At 35.6% G+C, this 14846-nt stretch overlaps 1 protein-coding gene across 1 annotated transcript; it reads right to left on the bottom strand.

Moving 5' to 3' along the window:
• Positions 1-220: 220 nt before the first annotated feature.
• On the bottom strand, positions 221-13751 carry f5 (coagulation factor V). The gene is made up of 25 exons (XM_079427617.1): positions 13573-13751; positions 12735-12817; positions 12487-12609; positions 11864-12076; positions 10543-10704; positions 10240-10461; positions 9913-10078; positions 9650-9830; positions 9433-9529; positions 8568-8773; positions 7882-8032; positions 7583-7795; positions 5234-7463; positions 4944-5112; positions 4605-4841; positions 4233-4449; positions 3860-4039; positions 3665-3781; positions 3501-3572; positions 3337-3422; positions 3091-3246; positions 1082-1226; positions 834-985; positions 561-743; positions 221-446 (listed from the first exon to the last, which is right to left on the bottom strand). The coding sequence occupies exons 1-25, from the start codon at positions 13713-13715 to the stop codon at positions 300-302; spliced, it is 6051 nt and encodes a 2016-aa protein (XP_079283743.1). The 5' UTR covers positions 13716-13751; the 3' UTR covers positions 221-299.
• Between the last annotated feature and the right edge of the window lie 1095 nt (positions 13752-14846).

Below are 14846 nucleotides of genomic sequence, written 5' to 3'. Positions count from 1 at the left end.
TTTAAATATCAGTAAAAACTCTATAGGCATTACTTTGTATTCTGTGTGTGTGTGTGTGTGTGTGTGTGTTGGGCTGACCCAGAGCGAGCAGACATTAATTCAACACCAGGTGGCATATGCGTGCTGTAAACTGTGGGAACACATATAAAAAGTTCTGCATTCATCCACCTCATATTTTGGGAAATACTGAATTAAATTATTTAGATGCACTTTTTAAAAAAGAGATTCAGCATTTATTTAATTACAACACATAAAATATAGATTTAAAAACTATAGTTATATCAGTGAAAGCACAGTGTTTATTCAAAATCACAACCAAGCAGCTCAATCCTCATAGTGATGGACTTCTGCCATTGTTTTGGAATAATCCGGATGAATTTGGAAAATATTGGCGGGTAGATGTAGTTCTTTACTTGGCCATTGTTATCTGTGTTGCCTTGAAATGTCTGTGAAAATAAAAGAAACACCTTTTTTTCTCATTCTTAAGACACAAAACACTGTGGTTCTTCTACAGATGTGTGCATAAACTTGTTCTAATGCCAAAAAGTGAGACCGCTTACCTTTTGTTCATAATCATCATCATCTGTGTACTTTGTCCATCTCTTGCCGTCTTCACTGTACTCCAGAGAATATGCTGTCACAAACATCTCACTGCCTAACGATTTGGCCCCCTGTGTTATAATTCCAGTTATCTTCTTTATATCCTTGAGTTCCATCTGGATCCATGGCTGAATGTCATTGTTCTGTAAATTGCAAACAGTTTATTGAGGCTTGAGGTTTGAAGTGGAGTAAATAACTTTAAGGGTTTCATTTATGAGGTATATCTTAGTTACCTTGGCTTGCCATGCATTGACGGTCCCATATTTATTTAAGCGTGCATACCAAGGATGCCACTGGCCAGAGTACCAACTGGAGGCCACAGAACTGGCAGTGATTTGAGCATCTTTAATGAGGCCACTTTCCATTCCCAATGGCACAGAGCAACCTGCCAGCACAATGAGGAGGATTAGTACAATTTAGCTGAAATTTATTGTGTTTTATAAAGCAGTATGAGAAAAATCGGTAAAATTTTTGTCCATACCATCAAGCTCACAGCCATAGTACTCCAAACGGACAGTTGGGTAGTTGTAAGAATGTATAGGATACAGCCTCAAGTATCGACCAATCAGAGGTGGGAAAAATATATTCTCCTTTGTGTCATAAGCTTGGCTGTTTCCTTCAAAAGTCTGTTGGGCATTGGAAAACAAAGTGCAGATCTTATGGACTGTTCACACAGAATGTTTAGATTTTTTTTAAATAATGAAAATTGAAAGAAAAATCCATAGGCATGTTTAAACAATTAATTTCATGCAGTGTCTTGGCACAAAAAGACGTCAGTCTAGTGCAGTGCTTCTCAACCAATGTCCACACCAATGTTCAAATGCCCCCTAGCCCTAGTTTTGAATTCAAAACTTATTTTAATCAATGGGCACTTCTAGATTCTGTAAATTACACGAAAATAATTATAATTAAAATTAAAATAATACAATTTTAGGATATCGTAAGTTTTAGTAGATGCATGTTTTATTGTCTCTTAACTCTCTATGGTACGCATTATGTTCTAACCATTAAATATTTTTTTAAATAATTTTTTATTACATAAAATAGCTTCAATTATACAAATCAAAATAGATTTTTGAAAAAAGATTTTTGGGGGGTATTTAGGAAAATGTTGCCATATGGCAACAGTGTACCACAATGGAAAATGGCCAAAAAAGTATTTTTTCTATTAAATTGTGATTTTCTTTTCAATTTAAATGCTCATTTCTTTTAAATATTGATGCATCCAATCTTAATATCTATCCAAATCTGCAATACACATACAGACACATATACACATGCACACACTCACTCATTGTTATCACTGTAAAAAATGACCGTGAATTTAACATTTAACGGTAAAACACTGTAAAAATGCCACCTGCACACTTCCTATTGCACTTTCCATGAAATATTGCTGTATTCATTTTCTGAAAAGAATAAATAATTTTCTTATTCATAAATAAATACAACTATACTACCATAAACACTTCAAATAAATGAATAATTGCAATCATATTACTGATGTTACAATCTATAAAAAATCCCAATGAGGAAATACATTACTTCAATTCCACTGTGGTACAGCATTGCCATATGGCAACATACCTATTTTTCCATAGTAGTACAGTGTTGCCATGTGGCAACATTGAATTTTTCTCAATTTACAGTAAAACTATGTAAGACAATGTTAATTTGTGAATAAAAATATGTAATTTACTAATCAAAGATGATGCAAAAAAAATCCCCCTTGAGAAGAAATGTTCAGAAATTAGGTTAACAGAGCAATTTCTGGAGCACTTCAACAGGTGCCCTCCATGTGAGGGTGTCAGTGGGAAAAAGTGTTTTGGATGAAGATTCAAATGTCATTTTACATAAAACCAGCACATTATTGACTACCTCATGGCTGGCCCTTTTAATTACCATATTGCAATATATTGTATTTTATTCAGAATAACAAGGAAATAAGTAGAAATTAATTGTTGCCATATGGCAACTCCGTAGAGGTTTAAGGTTGTTTGTGATTTACTGAATAAGGATTAAGGACACAGATTTCTGAAAATATTTTTTACTTACAATCTGTACCCCCAATTTTTTTAGAGAGCTTGACATAACTAGAAAATGTAATGTATATTCATTATACAAATGCCCATGGTGTTAGGTGAGTTTATGTTACTTTGTATAAGGTCTAGAAATAACACTACGTTATATAGGCAGTCTAGGTTTTCCAAGACTGTGGGAATCCTGGTTTGTCAAAGGAAGCAAACTGTTGAGGAGGTAAATTAAAATGATAAATATCTTGGTTTTTAGTTGTTTAGCTTGTGTTTTCTCATTTTAAATAATTTGAAGTTGTCTTAAGGCAAGTTTGCTGAGGCTCCCTGTTTGAGAACCATTGGTCTCTGCATGTTAACATAGAAAAACAACTCAAATGCGGTGCAGTGTAACGTTGTGAACAGACCCTTATGCCGAAATGTACATTCACTTTATAACCACAAAGAAATAGTCACTTGCCTTTCTGACGGTATCACTGTCTCCCTTGTAGAAAGTCCACTTCTTTTTGTCAGTGCTGTAGGAAATGGTGTAGTTCAGCACAAAATTATGTTTCAATAATTGCTTGGCTCCCTGTGTGGCAACTTTACTAATCACTACCGGCCTCTGGAAGTCCACCTGGAATACAGGATACAGCCTCTTCAAGTAACTAGTCATATTACTAGTAATTACTAGGCTAATTGTCTGTACACCATTATGAGTGGTTACCTGAATGTGCTGTCCTGTCTTTGTCGTACTCCATGCATTGTGTTTCCCTGTATTATGTAGTCTGGCCAAATGAGGATACCATTGTCCTTAAAAAAAGTTTTATATGTGTCAATAATGTAACCATGACTACGCTACATAAAAAAAGCTAAACTTTCAAATCCTACCTCTAGAGTCAGATGCTGTTATGTGTTCATCTTTCACAGTTCCAGAGATGAGACCGAGAGGATGGTCACAGACTGCAAAACAGACCAGGTAAGATTTTAAGACCTGATAGAATCAATTGTTTTCCTGTAATATGATCAGCATGATAAATTACTATATGTGATACCATTATCTAACACAAGGAATAACGTCTGCATTCCCCTCTGCTGTGAAAGTCCAACTTCAGACTCCAGCTGCCAGAGACCAGGCTTTGAAGGCAACATTTCCAGTGTGGCAAATCCACCTAAATGATGGGATCTGAGTGTGAATAGCCTTTCTAGATCATCTAGGTAAGCAAGTATCTTCTAACACGACTACAAACCTGGTAAAAGTGGGTAAACACCCTGACGGTGGTCCTTTAATTCCTTGTTTATGAATGTTTGACCATGGAAATGGACACTGTGGAGGTCTTTGGGAGAGCCCATGTTGATCAGATGCCACTTCGCTAGCTGATTTGTGTACATTCGTAGTCCTTTGAGACTGTAGATAATACCATTGATAGCTGACAAAAAAATATATATATATATATATATATAAATTTGTCAAGTAAGCTTATTTAAAGCAATATTTTTAATGGTCTCAATACTTGCTTCAATTTATTTAGTTTTAATCCAATGATAATGACTGTAGTATAAATATCCCATTAAAATTAAAATAATGGAGATAAAAAAGCTGAAGATAAACAGTTTTCTTACCGTCAAACTTTAAATTATTTTTAAAATTTGGATCCATGACTGCTCGTTTGTTTTTCCTTTCAATCCTCTCCCGATTCTCCTCGTAGTACCAGCTCTTATTCTCATCAAACGTCATAAAAAGCAGGACAAACTCTCTTCTGTCCAGAGGCTTTTTATCCAGTGTCCCCTTCCTGCACACCAGAAGCGGTCCAATCAGCCCAGAGTTTATATCTCTCTCCTATGCAAGAAAGTAATTCATTTGTAATTGAAAATTAATAATAGTTATTTGACACTAGTTTTTATTCAAATGAACTAACAGTACATTTATTACATGGACAGCCCTCATGGAGCAATCTTTAGTTAAGTGGAAAATTAAGAAGTGTTCATGCTTACAGGATTCACTGCAGAGTAGTAAGTCCATGTTCGACAGTCAGATTCATTATTTTGAGGTCCAGATTTGGAATTTATAGTCCACATGTAGATAAAGGTGCTGTTGGGTTGTACGGCATCGTCCTGTTTGTACCAGTATGGTGACTGATCATCGTAACTCAGGCCTTCCATTTGTTTTAAGTACTTAACTCCATTTGCATGCAAAGAGTATGGACGGCTGGCAAGGTTCCTGAAAAATACCTGGCACAAAAAAACAGGAAAGTAATTATTTACGTGTTTTTTTTTCATATTACTTGTTTCTAATTTTCATTTGTGCAGTATGTTCACATATCAGTAGTCTACCATAACAGTCTGATCAACTTCAGCTTTAATGACCGGACCCAGAATTCCCAGGTGTTCATCCATTTCCCCTCGGATGTCTCGGATACTAAAGGTGCTGTCCAGGTACTTTCTGAACACCGCTTTTTTGAAAGATGTGGGCCTTTCGTTTTGAGATGATTTATCAAGCCTCCTTTGCAAAAATAAAAGTGGTTTCACAAATGAGTTAAACACTTTTAGATTCATATATTCATGCTTTTTGTTTCTAGAAATGCAAAATTTGGATTATTTGTAATATATGATGCCAACAGTACCTCTGCCCATAACCAGCATAATCCCATTCTTCCTCTTCAACTGAGATGAAAAAAGTTCTAGTATCCTTGTCTCCAGCAATTTTTAAGAAATGCTGGGATGTTGCATCAAGCACTGGGCTTTGAACATCTACTGTTTTGCTATAGGGGTCTTTGTACTCTACATATTCATATTCGTCAGTGTGATCAACCATGCTATCAAAATCTTCACTCTGCTCATGTTTTAGAACATATAACTCATAATCATTGAAATCGCGTCTTGGCACTCCTATGATGATGGATTTCCCCATCAGGTCATCCTCGCTAGAGATAGGCTTGCTTCCCCTTGGGGTCAACCCAGAAGGTCCAAAACCTCTTGGAGAAAACCCCTTTGGAGAAACATCAGAAAGTGGCTGTGGCTTATACTCTTTCCTTTTCTTCGTCTTCATGCCATATCCCTTTTTTGGCTTTATCCTCTGGTGAACTACTTTCTTTTTCTTTTCAGTTTTTGGTTTATTTGAATTTTCTGCAGACTTGTCTGAGATGTATTTGTTCATGTGATCTGGGATTTCCATAGGAACCAGTTCATGTTTACCTTCATAACCCCAGTGCTCTTCTTTTGGATCGAGATGAGATGTGAGTATGGCCTCGCTGTGATTGTTCTTCAGATAGATGACTACTTCCTCTTCATTTTCACTTTCTGAGCCATTTTTTGTGGATGAAACATTGAAAGGGCCAAGAGAAAATGACATATTCTCCGTACTGTCTGAAGAAAAGAGCTCTGATACATTTCTCAAAATTTCACTGTGAGATTGCATTGTAACATTAGTGGGTGATGTGCTGTTCTCTGTTATTTCAGATTCAAGGTCGAGACTGAAATCAGACAAAGTTGCATTTGAAGATTCAGACTCGTTGCTTTGCAAAGTGTTGTTTCTCAAAGGCGAAGACAAACTGAGATTAAAAATGCTCTCAGTTTCATAATTTATCTGCGAAAACATCTCACTGGTGTAATTCACCTTTGTGCTGTTGAGTTGAATCCTTGTTGTGTTTTCAGGTAATTCACCAATCTCCTCTGGTGTGTCCATTGGTGAGACATTATATTCTACTGCAGTCTTATGATCTGTTGAAATTTCCAAGGGATGACCTCCATCCAGAAGCACAAAATCCTCCTCAGCTTGTGTCTCTGAGCTGTTGGAGAGAGAATCAGGACTAGGCACATGGTATTTGAAGACGTGACTCGAACTATCACGGTCACCATCCGCTAAGTCAGTGTTATTTTTAGTGTTTGCCTCTTCTTGAATTACTGTTTTGTTTACTAAGGTTTGGTTTGAAAGCAAGAGGTTTGATTCAGAAGAATTTAGAGATGGACTGTCATCTTCCATGGTAACTGGAGCATTAGATGAAGTGATACTGGTATTAGTGGGGAAAATGTGTGCTTCATGCATTGTGGGGGTGATGTTGGTTTCAGTTATTGGAGAATGAGTAGTATTCACAGAGACACTGTCTGCATCTAATGATGAACTGACGTTTTCTACATGAGTAGTATAAGCAGAGACACTGTCTGTCTCTAATGATGAACTGACGTTTTCTGTTATGTTGGTATTTATTTCAATATCCAAAGTAACATTTGTGGAGGCCAATGTTTCCATTTCATTCACTGGCTTTGTTGGTACACCCCGGACCTTTCTTTCTACATCTGGAAAATGTGAGATAATACTGTCCGTGTCATTGTTTGACATGACCTCGGGTTTGGAATCAAAAATGCCTGTCATGTCTAGCAATGCCTCTTCTGTGCTTTCATTCAAGACTTTATTTGAAGATTGTCTCTTGTCCAAACCAGCCTCCTCAGTTGATAAACCATGAATCTGATTGAAAGATCCGAATGTAGCATTGTGTGATTTGTCCAACTCGTCGCTTGGGGCCAGGCTTTTTGTCTCAATAGTTGGCAATAAACCATCGTCAAAATCTAGTATCGAAAGGTCAATTTGCTCAACGTCATCTTTAAAGTTTTTGAATGTCCTCAAGCCAAATTCTGCTGCATAGATTTCAGTGTCCTCATCAACCTCAATCGGTTTTATTTGTTTTGGTTCCTCTTTTTTAATTACACTGATGGGCGCAGGTTTCCATACAGTGAATTTTTCTGGTTCATAATCATATTCCATTACATAATCTCTGAAGCATTCAAGGTCCTTGAATTTCACCCTCATCCCTTTAGTGGAATCGTGAGAGTTCAGTGATGCTAAAAGCCAAATACCTAAAGTGAAGAATTCAAGAAGTTTAAATTCATAGTGTTTTAAAATGTATTTCTTTGTATAGTCAGTAAAAGTGTCTTAAAATGAAATGAAATCCATTATAAGTCATTTGAATTCTCACCTAAATTAAGCATGTTCATAGTGATAGTTTCACCAGTCATTGGAAATAGACTGAGCATATCCTCCTCTCTGTTTTTTAGCTCAAATGTATGGCCATAAAAAGTGGCAGTTTGGATGTAATCTTGTTCGCCAACACTTGATACATGCCAGGTCACGATTTCACCATTACAAAATCCCAATTCTTGGCCACTTTCATATACATAGCCATTGATTGCTGTAAAAGTTGATGCAATAAATACATGTACCAAATATGAATCAACAACACAATGCTGATATAATAAATACCAGAAAATCACTCACTGTGCATAACGTTGGATTTGTAAAACTCTGGATCATCTCTTTTAACTCTTTTGGGGTCACTGCAGTATGTGTTAATGTTCTCATCATGGTACCAGCTCTTGTTCTCATCAAAGACGGTAAACATTGCTTGCTGTTCTTTGTCTGCTTTCAGCTAAAACAGAGAATTGCTTTCAGTTTCCAAATCCAAGTGACCTGCTTTGCTATTATAGGCAGTATGTTAACCATCATACAGTCAAACTTCATGATAGAGTTATTCAAAACACTCTACAGAAGTGGCCACTCCATTAAGTGTTACTCACATTTAGATGTTGGCTTGTCACTAAGCTAAAATTGTGAAACTTTAAGCACAAAAAATACATACCACTCAAATATTGGTTGAAATAGCATTTATAGATGTGTGAAAAATATTAATAGATGAATTTTTAATTCTGTTAATTCATTTCTGCTATGCTGGATTTGATTTTCCTCAGTTTTGTCTTATCTGTGAAGACTATTTTGAGCAAAAAAGGTAGCATACACAAGGCACAATTACTTTTCTGCCTACTGTTTGAAACAGCCTTCCAATAGAGGGTGTTTCAGTGCCTTACACAGAGATATTGTATAGAAATGATTCATTGGTTTCATTTCAACCATTTGAGCCATTTGACTCTGATGCAGTGGCCGAATTGCAAATGGAAAGCAGTTACCTGGACATTCTTTTTGTTGAGGGACTGGCTTTTACAGATGAGAAGAGGACCCACAAGACCAGAGGCAATGTCTCGAGGAGTGTCCACTGCACTGTGGTACATCCTGGTCAGACATCTGGGGTCACTGTCTGTTGGTGTATCTTCCTCAGACACACTCCATGTATATGTATAAATCTCCCCTGGTTGAATACCGTGTGTCTGGTTCCCTTTCAAATGAACAGCAATTTTATGTAAATACATTTTCTAATATCAGTCATGCTTACTTTTTTATTTTATGATTTTGCAGGTATCTTTTCATTGAAAAAGAACTTTAGAGATTAGGGATGCTTGATATTGGGAAAAAACTGAGATTGTGTTATTTTGTATTTTACTAGGATCTATTGTATATGTTGGGATGCATCAATTTTTAATCATTAAATCATCTAGCATTTATTTTTGTGGTTTGGAATTATCAAATCACAAAGGCTTTGATTTCAATAAATATGCATTGTTTCAGAGTGAAGCATTTACTTGAGTGCAGCTCATAACAGTTTGTTTTCGGTGTATAAAGGGAAAGGAAAGAGAAAGGGAAGTAAGAGCATCTTGAGTCACAGTAAGCGAAACAAACTGCTTTGAGATGCTGAAACAAACACCAGATACAGTACAGTACAGCGCTTCTGAAGAATGCAACACGTATATTGCAGCCTTCGTGATTTGATCACAGTAAGCCATCTTGTGACTTCAGTTTTATTCCAATACATAGTGCAGCCCTACATTAGAGATGTCAGCACATATATCTTCTCATAATGTTGTCTGCTGATTTAAATAAAGATGCATATATGTATTGTATAGAGTGTAGAATTGATGAATATGGTATCAAACAAACCTCCTGCAGGATAACTGGCTCCTTCTGCTGCTTTATCAATGGTCAGTCCATGAGGATAGATACTGTACGGACGCGATGCTTTGTTTTTAAAGACAATCTATAGAAACAACATCACAATCATCATGCATCCTGACCAGAAACATTAAATATGTTCTTAACCCAAAAATAAAATAAAATAGCAATGATTAGAGCTGTGATTATGTGAGAAGCTTTATACCTTTATGACATCTCTGATTTGAGCTCTTATCACTGGCCCGAGAATCCCAAACTCTTTCTTTCTCTGCTTGTCTTCCGCTCTTTCTTTAAACATGCCATCTTTATACTGAGTAAATACTGCTTTTTTGTATTTTTTACCTATTCGCTGAGGCCCCTGCTTTAAATATTTTGATCTGTAATCCCTGAGTGGATAAAAGTGAGATAAAACATTAGAACGGAGCTCACACAAAGGCATGTCCTATTGATGAATCACGATGCACATACCCATCCATGTTTTCTGGCATATTTGGAGCATAATCCCAGGTGATCTCTTCTGCTGCTATGTAGTAGGTCCACTCTTGGCTTTCTTGTTTCTGTTGGATGGTAAGCCGTCTTTTTGGTGCTGTGTACTCATCACATGTCTTGATATTTAGGTATCCATGCAAACCAGCTGGGAATATGACATCAACATATGACACTGTAATTATTTTTATAAAGTGCACACTGTCAGCATTAATAGTGATTCTACAAAGCTATGAAGTAGAGACTGTATATGATGATGTTTTAAATGAATAATTCATGAAATCTTGTGGTTTCTCTGGCAGTTTTTACCTTCCAAGTGCCTGCTGATGTGAGAGGAAATAAGCCAGCGGCCGGGGTGGATACCAGTCATACTGGCACTAGTGGCAGTTCCACTAATGATGCCAACAGATGAGGTTTTGTGGACATCATGCAGCAGGACTTGGCCATTGAAGTGTACAGAGAAGAGCTCTGGCTCAGAGCTCATTCCCAGCAGGTGCCAGCTGACTTTGGAGTGGGCACAGATGTCCAGATCTGGAGGACGACAAGGAGGAGTTTTACACCTCATTAGATTTCAAGAAATTATATGGTATGTGTGAAAAATATCAAACTAACCTGGTACAGAGCCATTTGTGTAGCCATTTATAGTGTATTTGACATTGTGTGCCTGTTCAGGGCCCCCGGTGCTGTACCAGCTCTTGTTCTCATCAAACACTCCAAACAACAGCACAGCCTCCTGATGGAAATGAATCTGATTTCCGGAGCCGTCTAGGGTGCCTGTGGGACAAAGACACATTAATCGTCTAGACAAACAGAGCTGTTTATAGTTGCATAATTTGGTCTGCAAGGATTCACAGGCAAAGAAATGAGAATTGAAAAACATGCTCTGTGGTTAGACATTTGCAAGCAAAGAAATCAAGGTTATTTGAGATATTATGTTATTTTAGATATTTTTTGAGAAATTTAGAACCTTTTACCTATAGCATGTCGACTGTAAATCCACTTTTCCATTTTAAAACCTATATTTTAAAAATTTTCATAACCACATACCACTGGCACCCTTTTGGCCCAATTCACTTAAATAAAATATATTTGTTACTGTACAAACATGAATAAAGTATGTCCACAAATCCCCCATTAACAAATAGGCAGTACTGGGTAATAACTGATATAATCTGGATTACGTAATCAGATTCCAAAAATTGATTTTTCACATTTGCATGTTCAAGGTCCTCTTACATTAGTTAATGGTCATATGCAGGTAAACAAATTAAATATTTAATTTCTTTGTTCTTGGTGTTTGATGTTATTTTTAAATGGTTTGTTTTATAATTTCATTCATTATTAGCTTTTCATTAAACCCCCTGCAGTTCCTTTATGAACCCCGGTTTGGGAAACATTGGCATAATGTAATGTTTAATGCACTTCATGTTGTTAATAACAACAAATTGAATATATTTTTTCACTCTTTATATTTTTATATCAATATGGTAGAAGATTATCCAATTTAAATCTATGTTAAAAATGAGTTCGATGAGATGAGGTCAAAAGTAATCTAAAAGTAATGAAAAGTAGTCTTGTTATATTACCTAACATGTGTAATGTAATGGATTACGTTATTCACTACAATTTTTGTCATGTAATTTGGAATCAGTAACGAACTATAATTTACAAATCTACCCAGCTCTGCAAATAGGCACAAACACGTCTAACGTAAAATAAATTCAAAGATCACTATAATCCAATGGAATAATCCAAATAAAGACCTCAGTTAACAAATGTTGTGCTCACACGAAGAGGCATAATAAATAAGAGCATAGCCATGTTGAGATGAGATTTAGTGGTCAAGAGGAAAATGAAAGGGAATCATATCTCAACTAAATGTCATAATAAATATCACATTGTAAATCCAGGATCTTGTTTCTGCCTCACATACCTTTCTTGCAGATCAGCATTGTGCCTATTAACCCTGTATTGTAGTCCTTGACTATGTCAAAGTGGGAAAGGTATGTGTAGGTGATGCATGGGGGGTCCGCAGCCGTAGGGGTCACCTCAGACGTCACCTCCCATTGGTATGTGTGCTCTTGGCCGGGTAAAATCACGTCATCTTCTTTCTCATAGAGTGACGTGTTGTCAAAGTATAAAGATCCTAATGGGAACATTAGCAGTGTGAGAAGGATGCAGCTTCAGATGGTGTTTATTACAATGAAACCAACATCCATTTATCTTGAAAAAAAAAAAAAAAAGATTTTGTGTTTTGACAAAATATTTATCAGCGACTCGCTGCTTTGGACTTAGGTACAGCCTGTGGTTAATTTGTATCTTGGGTTAACATTTCCAAAGAAATCAAACACAGATGTTTGTGTTACGCAAAGTGTTTACTCAGCTAAATGATGAGCACTAAAATAATCCATAATGTCCTCTAAATAACATTCCTCTAGAAATGTATCTGTCTGTTATTTCATAGCACAGTGCCTATTTTTTTACTTTGTTACTAGTGTATGTTACAACTCTCTTACATCACTCATACTGTTACCGCAATTAAATCAGAACACACACCCTCTGACTGCTTCCCGTAAGCAATGCCATGTGGGTGGATGCTACAGGGATGATCGGCCATGTTCTTGAACGTGACAATGATTGTATCGCCCTCTTGTCCTCGCAATGTCGGCCCAAGTAACCCTAGAACATTAGTTTTGAATAATCATGATTTTAAGTTAATGTAATAGTGATGTAAATGACTAATGCATAATGACTTATGGATTTGAATGTTGAAACAAAGACATCATCTTTGGTATTCAAAATACCTGAAGACAAGGGATGTGTTTTAGCCTGTGTGAATCCCTCATTGTACTCCCTGTATACAACCTTTTTATATGATGGTCCAGTCCTGGAATACAACAGCAACCATCAATAAATACATCTCTTAGATGAGTAAAAAAACAAAAAACAACAACAACTCCCATTTGTGTGAAAATGCAGTTTTATTTTAGTATCATAGAAATACTGGTTTTATATTTTCCATTTTTCTTTTAATTTCACTTTTAATTTAAAGTTTTAGTAAATTAGTTGTTTTTTGTTATAAGTTGATATAATTAGATTAATTATTAACTCAGTTTTAGCTTTCATTATTTTAGTACATTAAGTTAAACTAAATGGAAATGAGAAATGTTACCTCAGTAACTAGGCAAAAAAATAATTATTTCAGTTAACTTTATTTTATTTCTAGAAACAAAAATTTTTTTTTTTTGGTTTCAGTTTCAATTTACTATAATTACCATGGTGAAATATTTATAAATTTTGAATAAAGTCTTAATAATTGGTTTTAGATATACTATATATTATTTGAACAAACTTTACAGTAGTTTCTGGGCACTGGTTTAACATTTTGTTTATTTGGGGTTACTTGTATTTCATATAAAATATCTTTGTCACATGTCCTAATGTTTCCTTACACATGAAATTGATTAAATTTAAAATATTTTCTTTGAATGCTATTTCTTGTAAGTTCATAAACTTACAGATATTTAATTATTTGTTAAATTTTTACTATAGTGAATGACTTTATCTGTGATATACAAGAACCAAACAAGCAAAAGGCAAACAATCAAACTGAATCAATTCAAATAATGATCTTTTTCGTACCTTTGCTGTCCAGCAGATGTGTAGTCCCAGTTAATATTAACAGCTGCAATGTAATAGCGTCTCTCCACAGCTGTGGCACAATTACACAGGAATGCCAGAAGGGCCAAACCGTAAGGGGCCCCTGGCCAGGAGCAGAGTTTCATATCTGACAATGAAACTCCAGGTAGAACAGTCTGTTCCGGAGTGCAGGGAAATCTGAACTTTCAGCAAAATGGCAATGAGCTTTATCTCCCCCCACCTCCCTGTTGCACACATGTTTAAACACCGTGTTCAAGGGAAGCGCACTGTCATTATAAAAAAAAAATACTGAAACTTCTTGTTTTTGTTTAGTCATTAGTACTCTGAGGCTTTTTGAACATGTAAAACCTTTTCATTATTGTGAGCAAATATTTTGTTTACAAGAATGGAAAACACCAAGTTACCATATTTACATATTTGCCAGTTCAATCCTCTCCGTTGGAAACAAATGCTAGTTAGTGTCATAATGCAGCCAACTTAACTGCTATCTGCTCAAAATGAAGAGGTTCTGCACCATGTTTAACCAACATCAGTGTAGCCTAAGTGCTATTCTATTACTATAAATGTGATTATCATGAAATCTGGATTAAATGAATATGGGTTTCAGTTTGTAAGAAATGTCCTCATTACACTTTTCTGCTCCAGGCATTATATTATAAGGATTTACTCATAATCCCAATGATTTCCTTTGAATAGTTTCTTCATACATTGCTTGTTTACAGTTTGTGTGAGTAAAAGTCTGTGCATTTGAAGATTAAACAGGTACAGTCTGGACCTTGTTTAACACTTAGGCTACCTCCACCATAGCTAGACCACCCATCATATAATAAATAAATAAATAAAGCAATATTTGTCATTACAAACTGAGATTTATGCAATATTGCACATGACTCATGACCACATTTCCCTTAGACGTGTCTGTTGGGCAAAGACTTTCCTAACAAACCATCCTCATAACACTTTCCAGACAGATGCCGAGAAACAAAGTCCAAACAAGTATGGAAAACACGTTAAAACAATAAAATGAACATTACACATTGCATAGTGTACAACATTAAACATACTTTAAAATATAAAACATTCAGCATGCGTTTAACTGAATGTAAGTGACTGGGAAATGTTTACAATTGTCATTTGAAAAGAAACCACTTAATTATTCAGTCATAAATAAGCAAATACTTAAAAATACTATATTTACAACCCTAAAGTATATATATATATATATATATATATATATATATATATATATATATATA

The sequence above is a fragment of the Barbus barbus genome (assembly GCF_936440315.1).
Source record: "Barbus barbus genome assembly, chromosome: 10".
Lineage (NCBI taxonomy): Eukaryota > Metazoa > Chordata > Actinopteri > Cypriniformes > Cyprinidae > Barbus > Barbus barbus.
The sequence above is the reverse complement of the archived record's forward strand: the minus strand, read 5'-3'. Positions and strand labels throughout refer to the sequence as shown.